The sequence below is a fragment of the Apis cerana genome, linkage group LG12 (genome assembly GCF_029169275.1).
Source record: "Apis cerana isolate GH-2021 linkage group LG12, AcerK_1.0, whole genome shotgun sequence".
NCBI lineage: Eukaryota > Metazoa > Arthropoda > Insecta > Hymenoptera > Apidae > Apis > Apis cerana.
The window spans coordinates 11,213,212-11,234,189 of record NC_083863.1 but is presented as its reverse complement, the minus strand read 5'-3'; the positions used below and the strand labels follow the sequence as shown (position 1 = coordinate 11,234,189).

At 26.1% G+C, this 20,978-nt stretch overlaps 2 protein-coding genes across 5 annotated transcripts in view; one reads left to right on the top strand and one right to left on the bottom strand.

Moving 5' to 3' along the window:
- The window catches only part of LOC107996149 (HIV Tat-specific factor 1 homolog), a 33,107-nt gene that overhangs the window by 10,882 nt on the left and 1,247 nt on the right, over positions 1–20,978 (bottom strand). For both annotated transcript variants that reach the window (XM_017054064.3, XM_062083164.1), the window contains exon 3: positions 20,421–20,777. In XM_017054064.3, coding sequence (XP_016909553.1) covers positions 20,421–20,777 — 357 coding nt within the window. The remainder of the gene's footprint in view (positions 1–20,420; positions 20,778–20,978) is intronic.
- LOC107996151 (uncharacterized) lies at positions 11,141–19,090 on the top strand. 3 transcript variants are annotated; one of them, XM_017054067.3, is made up of 5 exons: positions 11,141–11,549; positions 16,500–16,769; positions 17,063–17,296; positions 17,453–17,654; positions 18,165–19,090. In XM_017054067.3, exons 1-5 carry the CDS (start codon positions 11,513–11,515, stop codon positions 18,373–18,375), a joined length of 954 nt encoding a protein of 317 aa, XP_016909556.1. In that variant the 5' UTR covers positions 11,141–11,512; the 3' UTR covers positions 18,376–19,090. The 3 variants fall into 3 exon arrangements, with proteins under 3 accessions (XP_016909556.1, XP_061939150.1, XP_061939149.1); XM_062083166.1 differs by lacking the exon at positions 11,141–11,549 and adding an exon at positions 15,794–16,146; XM_062083165.1 differs by lacking the exon at positions 11,141–11,549 and adding an exon at positions 15,794–16,215.

The following is a 20,978-nucleotide window of genomic DNA, read 5'->3' as shown; positions in this document are numbered from 1 at the left end:
GTTAATAAAGAAAAATGATTATTGTCTTTACTACAACATCATAATTGAAGAATTATTACCTACGATAATATTTTTTAAAGACGATCTTCGATACTTTGGAAACAATGCGTGGAATTTATTTTCGAATCATGCTCGTTAATGATAATCATTGACGAGGTGATTAAAATGACAATAATATTATGAAATTTAATATCGCTTGAACGAAGGATATGAACAAAGGATTAAAAGAGAATTTTAAAAGATAAAAATTTCAATAAATAAAGATAATATAAAAAATAATATAAAAATATATGTAAATATTATCTAATATTATAAATTATAATCGATATCGATAAACATAATATAAATTACAAAAAACTAAGATATAATAAAGAATTTCAAGTATCTTAAAATATCTGATCAATTTTTCTGATATTTCTAAATTTGAAATCACGAATAAAAGTCGAATAAAAGTCATATAAAAAGCATTCGACATATGTTAAAAATTCGTTTCGTAAATCGCAAATTTTACAAAAATTGCGAAGCTATTTTTTCTTTTTTTTTTTTTTTTTTTAATTTTCAATTTGCCATATCAATCTAATCAAAAGAGCAAGAATAATAGATAAGATTGATTCATCGAAGTATAGAAAATTCAGAAGCTTCTTTCTGTCCGTTGATCGGCCATGAAGGAAAAGGATCGAGTCGAGAGATTATGATGAAAAAGAAGAAGAAAAAGAAAAAATGTTGGAGAATAACCCACCCTCATCTACCCACTTCCCATCGTTTTATCGTCGTATTTCCACCCACGTGATGACGAACAACAGCGAAGAATAATACGAGTGCCGACAGGCAAAAATCGAGAGAGCTCGTCTGGCTGAATGAACCTACGCACGTGTTTTTGCTTCGAAGATGATCTTGCCTCGTTCCTTTCACGGAGACATTTGTGTTTCCATTTCCCACTTCGAACATTTCGCTTTCACCTCGCCTAAACGAGCACAAATTGTATATCGTTTACGCGTATATCGTTCCATACTCACAACGGGACACCAATATGCTCCTTTTATGTGCACCCTTCTTCATTCCCGTATTGCTTGTGTCGTAGTTTGAACGTTGAAATATCATCTACTTAAATATACTTCTATTTTTAGGATTTCAACAGTTGACCGTCCAAATGAGGAATATTCTTATAAAGAGATTGATAATGAATATTATACTGTGATCGAAATTGATGTCAAATTGATGGATCAGAAGACTTATACATTTACATTTCTTTTTTAAGATTTGAATTCGTTCCAATTATGAGTAATTTGTAAATAAATAATTTATATAATCTTAGCGAATAATTATAAGTTTTTCATTAGCCTGATAGAAGAATGTTAAAATTAATAATATACTTTGATATTGTAAACGATAAAATATAATAAAAGTGAAATATATATATATATATATATATATATATATATATATATATATGGACCGCTATACATCTATAGAAAAAACAATTCTCAACAATTTTTTTATTAATAGAATATTCTCTAAATGAATTTGCAAACTTAAATTTGACATTTTGATATAATATTCGTACGCATGCTTACACCGATTAAAACTGTCGTTCCCTTTAAGATTGTAATTTTTAAATTATTTCATTTTTCCAATAAATGTGTGTAATATGATAAAAGTATACAAATAAATACAACAAAAGAATAATATATCATCATGTATTTTAATATCATTTCGAATTTATTTTCCTTTCGTTATATTTCTTTTTTTGTAATAATTTGTTTAAAAATTTATTTAAAATCTATGTCAATGATTAATAATCAAATCGATCTGTTAAATTTCGATAAAATAATTAGATATCGATAAAATTTATCGAATATCCTTTGAATTTAAATAAATCTTCGTTATTAATTGTAACGTTACCACGCTCGCTTCTTAAATTGTCCTGTATTGTATGCAAATCATGAGAAAAGCATTTTTTATTTTGAAGTAGCAATACGCTTCGCCTGTTAACATTGTCTGCTATTGAGGAACATTGTTATTATTTAATTCTCATCAAAGAACATATCGAGGTCACATTAGAATCTTTTCATATATATAAAACTAGAAGAAAGAAAAAACGAAGAAAGAAAAAACGAGAAAAGATTATAAATTATTAATATTATTTTTTTCTGTACTATTTGATTAATTATCATTTAAATGAAAAAAATTTGTTCGAATTTGATTCGAAAATAATATAATATTTTATTTATTAATATTTATTCTTTCGTTTTATTATAATAATATTATTCGATGCAAATTTTTTCATTCTTTTGTTTTTGCTTTGTAATTTCGTTTTGTTTTGTAATTTCAATTTTTCCACATAAACTCACAAAAGGAACATGAAACGAAAAAAAAAAAAAAGAAATTTGAATGGGCATTGGTTATTTTAGATTGAAATGATGAAGCGTTCGAATTTTACGTCAATCAGAATTGCATGCCTATGCTATTTCCAAAATTTTAGTATCCGTCATCAAATCGATATCTCGAACATCATATTCTTTGAAGTTCTACTTTTCATCAGAAATTCTATATATGTTTGTGTGGTTCTATACACACGATTCCGTTTTTCTGTGGAAAAAATAATACGAAAACATTTATAACGCTTCTGTTACAGATTTACGATTCTTAAAATTGCCGATTACTATTCGATAAAAAAATAAACGACAGATCTGTGATATTTCGCGAAATAAATATTTGTATCTTGGAGAAAGTTTTGAAATTTTGTTGGATGTTTACGATTAATTTTCATAACAAAGTTTCAGATTTTTTTTTCGCTTATTATTCATTATGTTAATGCAATCTAAATAATAATAAATAATAATATGATTAGAATAAACGAAACTTCGAAACTCTGAAACACGATAAAATAACCTCATATATCCAACAATGGAATGGAACGAGTCTCTTCTTAAAAATACTACGACCATATCCATAAATAACATGTCTAAACCGAGCCGATGTACTATGTTTCGATGTGGATCGAAAAGACAAAGAGAATCCATAGTTGGTAAAAAGAATAAAAAAAGAAAGAAGAAACGGGAAAGAGAGATACGATGTAACGGTGCAAGGGAAATAACGGTGTAGCTAGCTAGTTTCTCAATTCGTATACGAAAGAAAATAGAAAAATCATGTAAGCTTACGGATTATTCCAAACATAATGCTGCGAAGGATTTTCAAATCTGCATAGCATGTAATGAAGCAATATAAATTCTTGCTAAACGATAGTACGTGTGCATACAAATATGTATAATTTTAATTTGTCTTTTGACTGAGTAATTTTTCAAAATACTAAAGTATTGAAAAATTATGTCGCATCGCGTTGTGTCGCAGAAGAAGAAGAAGAAGAAGAAGAGATATCGCCGAGGTTACCATACGGCACGATTATTAAAAATGATTATTAAAAATGATTATTAAAAATATTATTAAAAATAGTCTATTAATAGTCTATCTATTTAATACATTTGAAACGTACATATTAATGAACAACAATTTCGCGATGTTGTAACTTTCATTTAATAATTTATTCGGACGCGTTTACGTACAATCGATATTCTGTTTAAGTGCATTGGCAGAAAGAAAAGTTCGTATCGACGATGGACAAACTTCTCGCAATAATTCTTAGTATTCAATAGTGACCAATTTTACGAAGAAAATGGTATGATGCGATGATGTCTGCGTTATAAATCCAGATACGAGAAATCAAACGATTCATAGAGGAATAAACGAGAAACATTTATTTTTATTAATATTATTATTACTATTTCTGGATTAATTAATTAATATAAAGATAATTAATAATAATATTATTTCAAACGTTTCGAAAGGAATATCAATAATCTCAATACGTATTTTCGTTAGCTATCGGTATCGAAAAAAGAAGACGTAATGCAAATTTAGATTCATTTAGATTACATTATATACTATCCGTGGTTAATATCGGTATGATATTGCAACCGTGATAAGATATCCATTAGTAATTATGTATATAAATCGATTAATTAAAGAGAAATGATTTGTATCCAGGCATATCTTGATTAACGCGATTCGAATGCGCGAAACAAGCCTGATTCGTTTCCCTCTTGAATATTTTTCAAATACTATATTTTTATTGAAAATTTTCCTGAACTCAGACCAGACATGAAAAAAAGCATTTATGTAGTAATTTTTAATTTTAATCGGTTAATAATTGATTAGCGATATGCGCTGGTGTTACGGAAAACATGTCGAAAAGGAAAACGACGCGAGGATTAATCGATGATGAACGAACAAACGTAAAGCGAGCCATTGAAAAAGAAAAAGAGAAGAAACTCGATTCAGAGACCAGCTCCCAATCGGATATCTGAATGGATATATTTTTCTTCATCGAGAAATCCAATCTCTGGATCGTTTTCCTCGAAATGATAAATATGCGTGATAAATATGCATTACGAACAAAATGCAAATCAAATATTTTAATATTCTAAAACATTGAATAAAAAATTTTCTATTTTATAGATTATTATTATTTGCTGAAATCTAAATCATTTCAATAATAAATACGTTTATTATTGAAAAAAGATATATCAAAAAATTGCAATGTGACGGTAAAATTGCAAACAGAATAATTTCCGATGGGATACAATGGTGTATTGTATTATATACAGCAAAATCGAGTTACGGAACCACAAGTTACAGATTCGAAACGCTAATTCCGTTTTATGGTTTACGTTTATTAAACTTTCGAAATGTAAATATTACATAAATATATGTAACTATTAATTATTAATTTTTGATAATTGTGAAATTATCAATTACATATACAATATAGAAATTATCATTATCATATACAATTATATTTCCCGCATATATAAATGAATTATTGCTCAATTTTAAAACCAAAACATACGTTATAGAAACATATGAATAGATTTTCATTTGCATTTTGTGCATTTTCTTTTCATTTATATAATTTTTATTTATCGATGAAATATCAAATGATATTTATCTCGTTTGGATAAAAATTTTATAAATTCTAATAATAAATGGTATATATATTTTATAATTCTCATAATAAATAAACAAACAAATAATAAATAAAATAAACAAATTAAAAATGCAGTTAAAAATTAAAAAAGCAAATTAAAAAAGCAAATTAAAAATGTAAGATGAAATAATATAATAATATCACGCATGAGTGATAATACGATGAAACCAAACGATTGCCATTAATATAAATTGGTACACATGTGCAACGATCTAAATAACGTATGGTAAAAATACTTGTAAAAAAAATCTGTTAAAATTCAAAGATTTATCAATGTTGTTTAATCAATATATCGAACGATCAAAAAGGGAGCGATATTAAAAAGTGATCGCGGAAGGATATCTTTTGGTTTAAAAAAGCGGCAAAAGAAATTTTCGAGAAATTTCGTCTCCTTTACCTGATCTAGGAGAGGGGAGAAGGAGAGGAAGAAGGAGAAGGAGCGGGAGAAGGAGAAGGAGAAGAGGACGAGGGAGGAGAGGGGAAGAGAGACAAACAGAGAGAGAGAGAGAGAGAGAGAGAGAGAGAGAGAGAGAGAGAGAGAGAGAGAGAGAGAGAGACAAGCACGACAAAAATTTCAACGAAACAGTACTGAGAATGAAATCGCGCGATACTCTTGGTCTGCCCTGAATTCATCGCCGACCTCGGCCGGATCTCATTGGGCTGGTTAAACGCGACGTGAAGGAAAAAGAGGCGATGACGGTATAACGCAACATCTGAATAATCGTGGTGGCGAACAGAGCCGCATCCAACAGAGAAAACTTGTATATTCTTCGCATGTTGTCTGAGTCATCCAGGAAAGTACTTATTCGTAAATTTATTCACGGTTAAATACGAGATAACTTCGTTTGGCCAATATCATCGGGAACATTTTGCAAAATTTCTTTCTGAGAAAATAACTAACTAAATTTAGGAAAATTTGAATAAAAAGGAAGATATTTTCAAAGATTAAAATTTTAAATGAGATTGTAATCAATTTTGTATCATAATTGTAATAATATAATAATAATATGAATTCTCCTCTCAAAAAAATTTCATTTTTTCTTTTTCATTTTTTCAAAGATAAAAGTTAAAAATTGGTACCTATCCATGGATACGATTCATATATTCTCGAGATTTGAATTATAATGAATAAATTCTTTCTCAAATAGTGTATTTAAACGCTACAAAATCCAATAATTATATTAATCCAATTATAACAAAATTATGTTACATCTCATCATTGCATTCATCATGTGGATGGAGCGAGAATTCTTTGAAAAAGAAAAAACCTGAGAATTTCACATTTTATAAAATAAAACCGTCGAGTGAAATAGTCGAACACGCAACGATTTTCGAAGATTTTCGAAGAAACGATGCGCCGTCCGAAACATCCTTTGAAACTCGAACTCTTCAATATTTTCTTGGCCATATATAGAGGCCGCTTTGACATGTTTCTTAAAAATTCCCCTCGCTCCCTATCCATTAAGAATAATAAAATAAATGTTTTTAATTTTGCTTCGATGACAGGATTTTGCACGTTCAATAAATAAAAATAATTATTTTTTCGATCAATCCTATGTAATATTAATTATTATAAATTTGATTAAAATATCGCAATTTTTTAAAACATATTTATGAAGAAAAAATCCTAAAACAAATTAATAGAGATTAATTTGTCATGTTCCGATCAGATCCATATTATCCCATCAAAGATATTTATTAAATTTACGTTTATATGTTGATACGTAAATACTTACTTAGTATTTTTTATGAATGAATCCATATTTAAATCATCGTGCATAGTTTACGGATACAAATATTTAATTGATAACATTTAGTTGATAATTTTCTTCATTGTGACAGATTTTTAAATCGTACGTTTAACTTGAAATAAATATTCGATAATAATGTGATATAAGAATTAAAGAAAAATATAATATAAATATCATAAATATTGACAAATTTTAAGTTTTTCCAAAATAAATGGTAATAAAATTATACCGGTATTATTTTCAATGCCAGTGAAAATTTACTTTCGACGGAAAACGAAAGCATCGTATACGTATACATGTGAAAGTAAGATGATTTCTATGCGATTAGGAAATTTGAGGAAACGTGACTTGTTTTCTAACAATTAAATAAATTTAATAAACAACAAATAAATTTTATAATAAATCAAAAAGATTGACGAAATGGCCGCGTGCCAATTGAACAGATGTTTAACAGACATATATGTTCGATGTGCGATTGATATCAGCGGAATCTGGAACGGAATCTTTGGATGCCGTTACTTTTCCATGCTTGAAGAAATGCTTTCGAATAACTTATTCCAAGAATTTCGAGAATAATTTCTTCGTTAACTGTTAACGAGTTATTTCGTGATTATATTTTTTCAAAGGATAATTTCTCGTCGAATTTTATCTCTTAACGAATTTTTCTTTCAATTTGGTCATATTGGTCATCAATATTTGGCACAAAATTATTCGATATGAAAATTTCATTGTATCTTAGAAGATCCTTTCTTATTATATCCAATTATTTCCTATATGTGTATAATATATCGCAGGAAAGTGTAAAATGTCCAATAAGTTTTTCGAAAATTGTTATTTCTTCGTTATTTGAAGCATATGTATATATGTATATAATATATACGTATATAGTAATTCTTCTTTTCCTTTCTTTTTAAAGGAAAAGGAAAGATAAAAATTTAATTTATCGTTTCGCTTTCAAATCATTTTCTAGAAGAAAGTTTTTTAAGCAGAAAAACACTACGTTACACGTATATAAATATTTTTTTTCAAATATATTTTACCCAATAAAAAATTATTCAAATTTTTACATTTCTCTTTACATTTCTCTTTCATTCTCTTAATTTTTGCATTTTTGCATTGTTTTTTTTTACTTACAACGATTAAATTTTTTTATTTGTATATATTATAAAGTATATATTATCATACTACGAGCTAAAGACAGAGTTATTTTACTTTCTTTCTCATTATTCGAATACGTAGTCTACGCACCTTTGAAAAATAGCGTACTGATAAATAAAATCAATATTATATTCACTGCATTATTTATATTTAATTTTTTTATTTATATTTAATTATATTTATTATATTATTCATAGTTCGAAGTACAATATATAAGAAAAGTCAGACAATGAAATACGAATCAACAATTTTTTCGTATTTCATCTATCGTTATCAAATGAAGAGACGAGACATAAAGATTATAAGTTGATATTCGAGAGAGAGAAAGAGAGAGAGAGCAATGAATCACTAAAAGGGAAACAAATATCTCACATTTGATATTATAATTCCGATAATTAAGAAAAGATTAACACTTGTAAAAGACAAATTTATGATAAAACGAATCGAGGATGTGATAGATGCATCGATGCGGAAAAAACGGAAAAAAAACGGAGTAAAACAAAACGAAATCAAATTAAAATAGCAACAAAGATGGAAAATGATGTAATAAAAATATATCAGATAAGCGTATGGCGAATTAACCTTAATACGTTTCCAGAATTAGAAATGAAAAACGATGAAGTAAATAAGTTTGAAGTAAATAAGTTTCGCTTTGAAATTGAAGAATGCAAACGATGATTAATAACTATGAAAAAGGCACACACGTTTTGACAAATAATGTTAAGAATGTTCGAGAAATTGAAATATTTTAAACGAGTTAAAAACAGAATAAAAATTACGCAAAGTAGTGCTTTTTTTTTAACAAAGAGAAGAAAAAATGGAATATTTCGAGCAAGAGAATTTTTTTTTGTTTCGAGTTTGACTTTTACGAATTAAATTTAATCTATGATTTGATCAAACATTTATTTATAATTATTATATTTTAATATATTTATAATAAGTAATAAAGCATCGATTGTAATTTATATTATGGAAATTTTAAATCCATTGAACAATCATGAAAATTTCAGTTCACTGAAAATTGAATAGTTGACCGTAGGCATATATGAAGTAAAAAATTAATAATAATATATTTGCGGTAAAACATTTATTTCAAAATTTTAAAATATCGTAATAACGATATTTAAAATGTATCAAATTTTGATAAAACATAATGCTTGAAAATATTTATCGAATAGATAAAATATCGTATTTAATGATCCATTTAATTTCAATAGAAGTCAATTAATTGAGAATAATGAAAAAATATAACGAAAAGCTAAATGTGTTCCATCTCGACCGATTTAAGTGACTTATATTTCAAATATCGTTTATTATAACTGTACTCTGTATAATGATGAAAAACGATAAAAAAAAAAAAGAAGTAAATATAACGTTTCTAAGACTATAAAATCACGAAGATGAAATTGTTATTGTGTTTAAAAATCACAATTACTTATTTAAATTCATTTTTGTCTTTCTCGGTTTATTTTTTATTTTCGTTTTTTTTTTTTTTATTTTATTCCTTAGTTTAACAAAGATGAAATATAGATAAACCTCGTAATTATCCTTTATTTTATTTATATTCGTAAAAATTTAAAAACAATTACGACAAAAAATTGAAAAAACGAAATAGATATATTCCCGTTTCGTTCTTGACGAAAGAAAAAATTATGTATTTATTTTTACTAATGCAAATTTTTATTAATGCGCAAAGCATTAGCCAATTATCGAGTGTTGATCAAGTTTAAGGAGAAGAAAATAACACGACAAAGATAATGATATTTGGTCAGTTGTTAGTAGCCGCGAGGCACGAAAAAGCGGTTTATGGGAAAGTCAACATTCTGCGCATTGTGTTCCATGCGAATTCACGGTGTGCGTCTGCCGATATGTTCTATTCATTGGCAATCTATTAAGGAGAAAACATGAGAAAAGATCACAGATTTTTTTCTCTGATATTCTTTGTCGAAAGATTGCGTACATGTGCATTTACGATTTAAATGTATGTATATATTATATATTGCATACGTGTTAAAATTTAAGCATATATAGCTAATAAAATTATTATTCTCTTATCACCATAATTTATTCTAGCCTTATCGCTTAGCACAAACCATGACCTTTATTTCAAATTATTATTATACTGTTTATTTTATAATTAATAATCGATTAATATCTAAACTTTCATATTTTATTTTTGGAAGAGGGGAGGAGAGGGGAGGGAGGAGAGAAAGAAAGGGGGAGGGGGAGGGGAAAGGGGAGGGAGTGAGCGGGAGGGAGAGGGAGGGAGAGAAGGGGGGATAAATTGCATCACAAGAGAAAAGTTTTATCGATGTGAATTATAAATGCGATAACAACAAAAGGAATTTTAATTCGATCTTTTTTACAAATTGATTTTGAAATTATCGAATAGATTTAACAGATAACAGATACGTACGATTTTATCAAGTTAAAAACGAAAATAAATTGCAATATGATAATTAGTTATTATTCGTTGAATGAAATAAATCAAAATTCATATTTGTAATTGTAAATTATATGATTCTTTTAATAGTAATAATTTACGTAATCATTTCATTCAAGTAACTAATTTAATTTTAAATGTGTTTCTCGAAATAAACTTTATCTTTTTTATTTAATTGTTATACGACCGTTTTCCGAAACTAATAAAAATAATCGCATAATCCTTTTTCTATTTTTTTTGAAGAAACGAATAACAATAATAGCTAATGAAAATAATTTTTCAACTTATCTACAATATTTTTACGTATTCGATAAAATAGCTAATGAAACGATAAATTATCATATAAATGATAATTCGATCGTTTAATCGTTTTTAATAGTAAAGTGAAATTACGAATAGTATAGTGAATAATACGAAAGATTTAAAACTGTGTAGAAAATAATTATTTCTTCCATTATTGAAATTTTTACGATTAACATGAGACGTGTAAGAAAATATATAGATAATTATATACGTATAATTATAGATAATTATATATGTATAATTTTAGGATTTCATAATTCGATAATTTTAATAAATTTGAATAAGATTACTCATAATTAGAAAAAGTTGAAGAATTTAAGGAGAAGAAATTTGAAAATTTATTCGTAATCGATTATATTTTATATTACAGTTAGTTTTATATTATATTATAGAAGGTTGAAAAATAAAGAACATGGAGATCAAGTAAGTATATATAGGGGAGAAGTCTGGATCGAAAGCTCGCCTCGCATATACTCTCGTACCTTGACATCGAGCGGAATGAAAGTGGCGGCTTCAGTCGCTCGCCAACTTCCATCGTGCACCTTTATCGTTCGTGTTCGCGTCCACTTCCGTCCGATCGTGCTTTCGACAATCGCATCAACGAAAAAAAATAACCATTAAAAAATTTCATCGATTAATGAATTTTTTACTGAAAATTTCGATCAAATTTCAAGATAAGATTGCGAAAAATATTGATGTATATGAATCGAAGTGTGATTCGTGAATGAGGATGAAGACGATTTTATTCGTACAAATTTTTTTTGTGCATCGACGAATTTGGCGAATAAATCAATAACAGAGTACGTGAAAATCATGCGGAAGTGTTTGCTTCTCGTTTTTTGTGCCGCAGGTAATGCGTGATTTTACCGATCCGACATTTGTTCTCTTATTCGCGTTAAATATCGAGTAAAAGGAAATTTGGATGAATTGATGAATTGATGGATGGATGGATGAATAGAAAGATCATCGAAAAATCGACTAATAAATGTTTTACACGTATTTGCTAGATATATGATCAATAATCGATGGATTAAATCTTTTAGGGAAAATCCAGCTTGATATATATATACATATTTGATATATATATATACATATTTGAATATATTCGTTTAAAATATTTATCCTGAAAATTTCGTCAAGATCGAATATTTGAAAAAAATTTGTGCAAAATAAAATATTCTTTTGTTTGATATAACAAAATTATTATATAAAAAAAAGCAAAAGAAAAATCGTGTAAAATATAATACAAATCTATAATATAATTCAAAAATATTCAAGAAACAAAATTTAAAAGCATCTTAAATAATTTTATTCGTAATTGAAATCTGATCATTTATAACTCGAATCTAAATAAAAAATGTTTGTTGACAAATAGAAATAAAAAGTAAATCGTTTCAATGTGACAAACGAGTATCAATTTGATCCTTTTTTCTCATTTTCTGTATTTTTCTATTTATATACATATATACTTCCTTGTATAAAAGAAAAAAAAATAAAATAAAACAAATATATTTCCAACGGTTGAAATCTCCATGATAAAATGTCATGTCTCCAGTGCGATATATCAATCATTAAGAGTAACGCGATGTAAATACTAGGCAAATATATGAACATATATATATGTACGGTGTATTAAATTGCGAAAAAAATAATCATAATTATAACATGTCATTATAAAAAATTACGCAATATTCCCATAACGCAACTCGATCATTTTATCTTTTTACCGAAAAATTTGAGATAACAAATAAATTATAACTTTATGATTATAACTTATCTTTCTCTATCAATCGTAAAAAAGTTATCACGAAAGTAAACAAATTTACATATTCGTAATTTACATAAAAAAAAAAATCATTATCATTATCATTATCATTATCATATATATGCGCATAATTATGATAAAAATATCCTTTAATTTCATCTTGGAAAAAAATTAATGAAATATTGCATTTTATAAATCCTATATTTGAATAGAAAAAATTGAATTATATTTTTTTTTTTCTTCCTTCTTTCAAATAAAATTATTAATTTTTTCCGAAATGAAGAGACTTAAGAAATAAAACGTTCCGTTACTTATTATATTTACATAATATGAAATAAGATTAATAAAAAAAAATAAGATCACGTATACTATAGAATAGTTAGAAATCAAAAGTGAAGAGATCGGGCATCTATTTTTGTTCGAGAGTACAGGAATCTATACAGGCAGAAAACCGCATACGATGGTATTGAATCAGATGGCAAATATATCGCAAAATTATACGATATACGTTCATCGATATCAAAATTACAAAATACAGATTATAATATAATTGTAATCTTATCATGCACACATTTCATTCTAACTAATTACTTTAAATTACTTTTACCAAAAATGTTTTTATATTATAGGATACATACTAATTTATTATATTTTCTAAATTTATCGGAAAGGAATTAAGTCGGAGATTAAACAAAATATTTGTCAATCTAAAAACCCTCGCCAAAAAAGAAATACACACACGAGACAATTGTTGATAGTCCAAAATGAATAAATCGTCTACTAAAATCTATTAGCGATACAATACGAAACAATTACACAGAGCACATGTAAATTTAACCTTGTGCTGAAAGTAAAAATTGTGGGCACGTGTATCACGTATGTATCGATATGATTCTTGAACGCACATGACAATTAGGCATGGAAGAGAGAAGATCTAAAAGTAACAGGATACTTTTATATAATATAATAGGATACTAATATTTATTTTTAAATATTAATTATTGGCAATATCCAAACTAGCACGATATAATAATTAAAGTTCATCATGTACCGGTAATCAGTTACATTATTGTATCGTGCGTATCTTCAAATATCTATCGATTGTTGAAATATAAACCGATTTTGAAAGTCCGCTACTACCGACGCAATTTTATACCATATCTATACATTGATACACGAATATTGACAATAGATAAAGACATTTTAATTTATCGGCGCACACTATCACATATCAACTATATATTAATATTTGTTTAATTTACTATCAATTTGTTAAATTTTTCGAAAAATACAATCATGCGATTCTAATATTCTATAAAAACGTGAAAAATTGTTTTTATAGAAAAGTATATTTTTATAATCTAACTTTATTATTTATATAAAAATTTTGAACTTTGACAAATTTGATTCTTTGATAATAACGAATAATAAAATAATAATAATGGCATGGAAAATATGGTTTAAAAAAAAAAATCTGATAAAAGAAAGCTTATGATAGGAAAGTTGGAATATATCTAAAAATTATCTACCACAGAAATTATCGATTTATGATTACAAATTAATACAAACAAGTGATTATATGTATATTTATCATTAATTGAATATGAATGAAAGGATAATATGTCCGCAATATCCGTTAAAAGATAGATTTACATTGAATATATGCTCTGGATATGTAGAAATATTAATGAGATTACATTTAAAATAGTTGCGAATGAATACGCGAAAAAATGAAGTTTCGACGTTCCCATGGCCGCGTATCATTTATAGTTTCCAGACGAAGAGAAACAAGCAAACGAAACGTGTTCGATGGAAACATTTCGTACAATTCGCTTTCTTGCAAATGAATCTTAGGATATATTTTCAAGGATGGACATTTGGTTTAATCAATCGTTATTTTTGAAAAAAATCAAGTTAAAAAAAATTATAATGCATCGTTCGAAGTGAATGTAAACAACTTATCGTGTATGAATATTCTCTTTTCTGTTAAAATGTATATATATAAAGCGGCTTCTATAATAATAGAAATATAATATATCTATATATCAAGGATAAATTTAATGAAATTATATATATAAAAAGTAATTCGTAATAGATTTTATTTCAATTTTAAGAAGAACGAAGATTTAATTGGATTGTTGAAATTTTGCAACTCGTAAAAACAATTCGATCAATTGATGAAAACAATTCAATCATTTCTAAACCCATGACAATTGCTATGTATGCACAATATAAAATAATTTCTTCGAGTGATATCATTCATGTTTCGCGGAACGGATAACATATCAAATAAAGCGAGGTTAGGTTAAAAAGAATACTTTGACATACGCAGAAATTTAACTCGTGTTTCATACTGAAAAATAGATACTGCATAATCTTTTAGAAAACTTTACAACTTATTTATAGTGTTGGAATATAATCACTATTTCTTTCTATTACCAGTCATCATTATCTCGTTAAAATTTTTATTAAGATATTACTATTCAACGCAAATTATCGTTTTAATGAATTTTTCATCGATTTCTATCTCTAAGATTTGCCAAGATTTTACTACTCAAAGTTCCATATGCTAAGTAATTAAAATTTCCTAAAAGAAAACTCTTCTCATATCCGTTAAATTATTTTTTTTAAACAAATTAATCGTGATTGAAATAATTAAGAGAATAATCGTGATTGAAATAAAAAATTTTCTTAATTATAAGCTTCATAAATTTCCATTGTAGCCGAATATGTACTGAATCGCGTCCTAACTACTATAGTAGCATGAAATACAATATACAATTCGTATATTTCTATTAAGATGGATAAAATGTAACTATTAATAAATACCAGAGACAATTGATTCTTTTTTTAACTATTATCATTCGCTATAACGATTCATAACGACACGATAATTAAGTACGTATGTAAGTACATATTACTGTCTAAATTATCGACGAGTAAGTCATATTTTTCAAATATATACTGTATTAAACTATTTACAGTATTTTTCAATTATATATCAAGATCTTTTTAACATTTCATAATTAAAGAGAAACAAAAAAAAAGATCAAAGATTAGAAAGTAGAAACTAAAATTAGAGAAATAAATTTGTAAGAACGAATAATCTTAATTAAGAAGATAAGAATATTATCGTATTATTATTATTTATTATTATTATTATTATTATTATTATTATTATTATTATTATTATTATTATTATTATTATTATTATTATTATCATCATCACAATCCATCTTTATCGTTTCTCGCAACGACAATAATTTATCGAGAAATTTTCATTTACATGCGAGCATTTGCGATCGCGTAACCCTTTAATGGTATTAAAGAACAAGAAATACCATGGAACTCGAATAACTAGGCTGCATCCGACATTTTATACTGGATTTCCTGCGATTATCTCTTTAAAAGGATAGCCGTGAGAGACGAAAGAAATTATTACACGGAGAGGAGAATGACCGTAACACTGAACTAATTATAAGAATGCTTAACCCTGCTGCACTGTGCAAACGCGTGATGTAATGAATTTGCTATCACGCTACATCCTTGTATCCATGTCTCGACATGGATCATCAATTTTTACCGAGAGATAAAATCGCTCGTAAATGCGACGCATTTGTTTAATACTCGTCGCATGCGACGTGGATGTACACCGAGAGGGAAATTTACGTGGAGTGTGTAGGTAAGATTGTTGTATTCTTTCTCTCGAGAATTTCTTTGAACGAGAAATATACCATCGCAATTCTAGAGAGTAGGTAGTAAAATTCCTTGGTTCGAATAATACGAGAAAAGAGACGAATATTATTAAAATCTAATACGATACAATTTAAGATGTAATTTATTTATCAATGTGTCAAATTTTTCATAAATATATCGGCATTTAACGATAAGATAGAAAAAGAGAAATTGAAAAAAATGAGAATGAAATTGAACGAAAATTATACGAATTGTGATATTTTATGTGATTACTTACAATATATATACATATGATGTAATTTTAACTAAAAACAAAAAATATTTTCCTTTATTTTTCAGGTATATTTGCAGTACAATCGCATAATATCAGTTTTGATGAAACAGCTGCGAGCCGGCCTAGAATTAGTCGGCAAAATAATGGCATAAAGCGATACGCGTGTCCCGTAGGATTCTTCCGATTGAAGAGATATTGTTATTATTTAAGCGGCGGTATGGCACCCTGGAGAGAAGCCTATTTTCACTGCAAAGATAGAAATGCCACTCTGGCTATTCTCGATAGAAATGGGAAGGACCGAATGTTAAGAAAATATTTGTGGAACGATCAATTTAGTAAGTAAAATTTGAATATTTACGATTAAAAAAATTAATAATTATATTTTTAAATGAATAAAAATCTACTATTTATTCTTAATAAAATTTAAATATTTGATAAATTATATAAAATTGCGATATATTTCATACAAAAATTATATATATATATTTACGCTTTCATATTTCTGATAATAATTATATAATATTATAATATTTACAAATTATTATTTATAAATTTTCATAATAATAAATTAAAATTAATTACTTAAAAATTTCAAAATATCTAAAATGATTAAAATATTATATCATAGCAAAATTAGAAAGATGGATCGGTGGAATATATAATTGGCAACAAATGGCTTGGGAATGGGGCATTACTGGAGAAAAGGTACATTTTCAAAATTTTGGTCTACCTGAATTTAATCGATCGAAACAATACGCCTGGCACTGTATCACGATCGATCCCATGTTAAAGTATAAGTGGAGACCACAAAGTTGCGTCGAACGAAAACATTATGTATGCGAGGTACTGGCTGGACGTATAGGTAAAATTTCGAAAAAAATTATACATTCAAAAGATTGGCATTATTATAAAATAATTACGTTTTCTATATATTTATAAAAGTAAAAGAAGATGATTCGTTCGTTCTACATTTCGATAACGAATATAATTTCACGAATATGTTCTGTTTAAATTATAGTCAGAAGACGTAAAAAAACGGCAAATTCTCGTGCATTGCAAAATCAAAAATCCCGAAAAAAAGGTAAAAAATATTTAAATGAATCACACAAGTCAAATGGACGAAATAAACAGCGAAATGCATGGAAAAAAAGAAATTATGTAGAGCAAAATGCAGACGATTGGGCACATGGTGTGAAATTGGGTTCAAGGCCACCATCTTAGTAAGATATCATGTTATGTTATTATTATAAAAAATTTTTCTCGACAATATATAACCATTTCATATATGAAACATAAATGATTTTTATTAAAATTGTTCATTGCTTAAATACTAAATAATAATAATAATAACGCGAAAAAATATTATTAAGAAAAGAGGAAAATTTTGTTAAAAATTATTAGAAATTTCTAAATAAATAAAAAATTCTTGTAGCATATATCACAATATTTTCACAATATATATCACAATACAAAAATTTTATATTGTTATATTTGTACAAAGTTGAATAAAAATCAAAATAATTTGATCGTAATGTATGATGATGATGATGATGATGATGATGGTGATTGATAATAATGATAATAATAAATAAATAAAGATTAAGAAATCGTATATTTTAAATAAAAATATTTTTTATATCATTTTATATCATCATCAAAACAATTTTTACAACAATTTTTATAGGAATTTTTACTTTTTAATTATGAAATTATAAAAATTATAATTACAGCAACGAAAAAATGTATTATTTGAATCCACGAATGCGGCATCATTCGAATAGAAGTGGACTGATAATGACACAAATTCAAGAAAAAAAATACAATGCATTTCTAGCAGATGGATCCAATAACGGTCCACAAAGTCTAACGGATAGAAATAGAATTTTTCCTCAAATCTCTGGAATCAATTTGGCGAGTGAAGAAGTTCTAAAAGGTTCTTAAAGCCATAAGCAAAACGTTGTATATTATTAACTAAATTGTACCCTTTATACGACTTTAAACATCATTGATCATTGATCATTATTATTTTAAAAAAAATCTTCCAAATATTGATATAATAATTATCATAATCATATTTATATAATATTTATCGAATAATAGATTTATCAAGTAATGAATCGAATAAAATTAATCAAATTAAATTCTAGTTTTCATTTTAACTTTGTGGAAGATGAAAATCGTTTAGATTCTATTAAAGATTGTCGAGTACAGACTGAAATAATTTATTCACAGATTGGCGAAATAGTCTCTCATGTTCCTTTCTTTAAATAAATGTAAGAGTTTTGAAAATGTATGTAAGTATTTCTGTCTAATTAATTAGTTAGTTAGTTAAAATTATTTCGAAACATAAAAAATAATAGTTCGATGTTTATTATCACGTATCACATATATATACTATGCAATTAATATTGCTTCTCATTTTAATTGTATCTATTTCTTTATTTAATTAACATATATGAAATGCGGATTGACATTATTTGAGAATTCTATTTTTTAATGTTAATTTTCGCTCATTGTTTCGCCCATTGGTATTATATAAGGCATTTATATATATAAGAAAAGATAATAAAATGTGAAAGTAAGAATATATTTAAATACATCTGTATTTTTTAAATTTTTTTGTAAAAAAAAAAATAAATACTTATTCATAAAAAAATAATTTTTCTCACTTTTTTTACTTTATTTTTGAATGATACAAATTTATTTTTAAAGAAATAATTATTAATATAATATATTTTGAATGAACGTCTGTTTTAACACGAAAAAATATTTTTGAAATAATATTTTTTCACATCAAATAAATACTTGATACAAATTAAATTAATTAAAAATTCAAATTATTTAAATAACGATAATTACTTGTTAACCATGTTTAAATTTCAAGGATACATGTATTACTATCGATAAAAAATGATTATTTTATTTATATATATCGACACAGTTACATATTCAAAAAAGATCGAAAAAAAAATATAATTGATTTGCTTATACATTGTATTATTTAATAAAAATATTCATATAAATTTCCCAAGATTTTTATTTTTTATACTTTAATTTAATAATATTATAAAAAGTAAATATAAGTTATATAATAAAATAAAACTTTTTTTTATCGTTAGAATGTTTCAAAATTGAAGTTGATAAAATTATATTATAATTAGCTAATTATATATTGCAAAAATTATATATTTTATTTATATTTACATGCATTGTTCTTTCATTTACATATCAATCTACGTGTGCGCGCGCGTGTGTGTTTGCATGTATATATACACGCGGATATATATATATATATATATATATATATAATACTATGTGTTTTAAAATTGTAAATTATATTTGTTATTATATTGTATAATGTAAACGTACGATTCATTCATGATAAATTATCGATAAATCATTATTTAACATATTCTTCGCGAAATATAATAATATTACTGAAATCTCTTTTTCATCATGCATTTAATATGATGTATATTATATCAATAAAAATTCCATATCAAATTAACATGATATAATAACTCGTTTCAATGATAATAATTGAATTGATTAATTTTTAAAAAAATTTACGTAATATTCAACACATATATTTTGAATTACAAAATTTTTCGAATTTTTACAAGTATTAAAAATTTCCTTTCCGAGAATTTAATTTATATTAATTCTTACTATTATTACTTATGGTAATAATGTTTCGCATATGACTAGATATCACTATTTTTTCTAAATGTAACACGATTAAATTAAAGAGAATGCTAATGTACAACAGTATATGAAAATGTCAGATTCCTAGATGCTCGAGAATGCACCTTTATTCTCGAAAGATAATTATCAAGGTAAAAGTACGCAGGAAACGTACATCAGAATTCGAAAATGTCAGTCCGATGCTCGGATTCGAAAATTTAATAGAATATTTCATAATTCGAATCCAATAATTTACACATATTTATAAAAGATTTATATAAATATTATAAATAGTTACTTACCTTTATATAGATACAGAGAGCGTCACCTTTTGGTTGTCCATTCGAATCCTTGTATAATTTGATCTTGTCTTTTCCTTTTTCGTCTCGCGCTATGAGACCACACTTGTTGAAAAGCTCGGTAAGTTCATCCATAGTAATATCTAATGGTAGACCGGACACATAAATAGCAGTATTATGGGCTTCATCCACTTCGAACCAAGTCGGTGGTTCCTGTGATTTTCTTTTGGCTTCCATCTTCTTTTTCTCTTTATCGACCTTTCCTTGTGATTGAGATTGTTGCACAGGTTTTGTTTCTATGCGATTTGTATCTGTAAACCCATAACTCATTTGATATCTTGCCATGAAATCTTCATCTACCTGAAAAATAATTATTATTTTTATGATAACATATTATGGAACATATTTTAATGATAATTCATTCAGGAATGTGAATAATAAAATGTTTGTAAAAAAATTAGACCAGTATAATAATAATAATAATATTGATGATGATGATGATGATGATGATGATGATGATAAGAATAATAATAAGAATAAGAATAAGAATAACAATAACAA

What these genes read in the sequence shown, in the direction of transcription:
- LOC107996151 (XM_062083165.1), top strand. Translation starts at nt 16,110, where the DNA reads ATGTACACCGAGAGGGAAATTTACGTGGAGTGTGTAGGTAAGATTGTT. An exon ending in GGTACTGGCTGGACGTATAG is followed by an intron (nt 17,297 to 17,452) that starts GTAAAATTTCGA and finishes TTTAAATTATAG; the next exon opens with TCAGAAGACGTAAAAAAACG. An exon ending in GGTTCAAGGCCACCATCTTA is followed by an intron (nt 17,655 to 18,164) that starts GTAAGATATCAT and finishes TTATAATTACAG; the next exon opens with CAACGAAAAAATGTATTATT.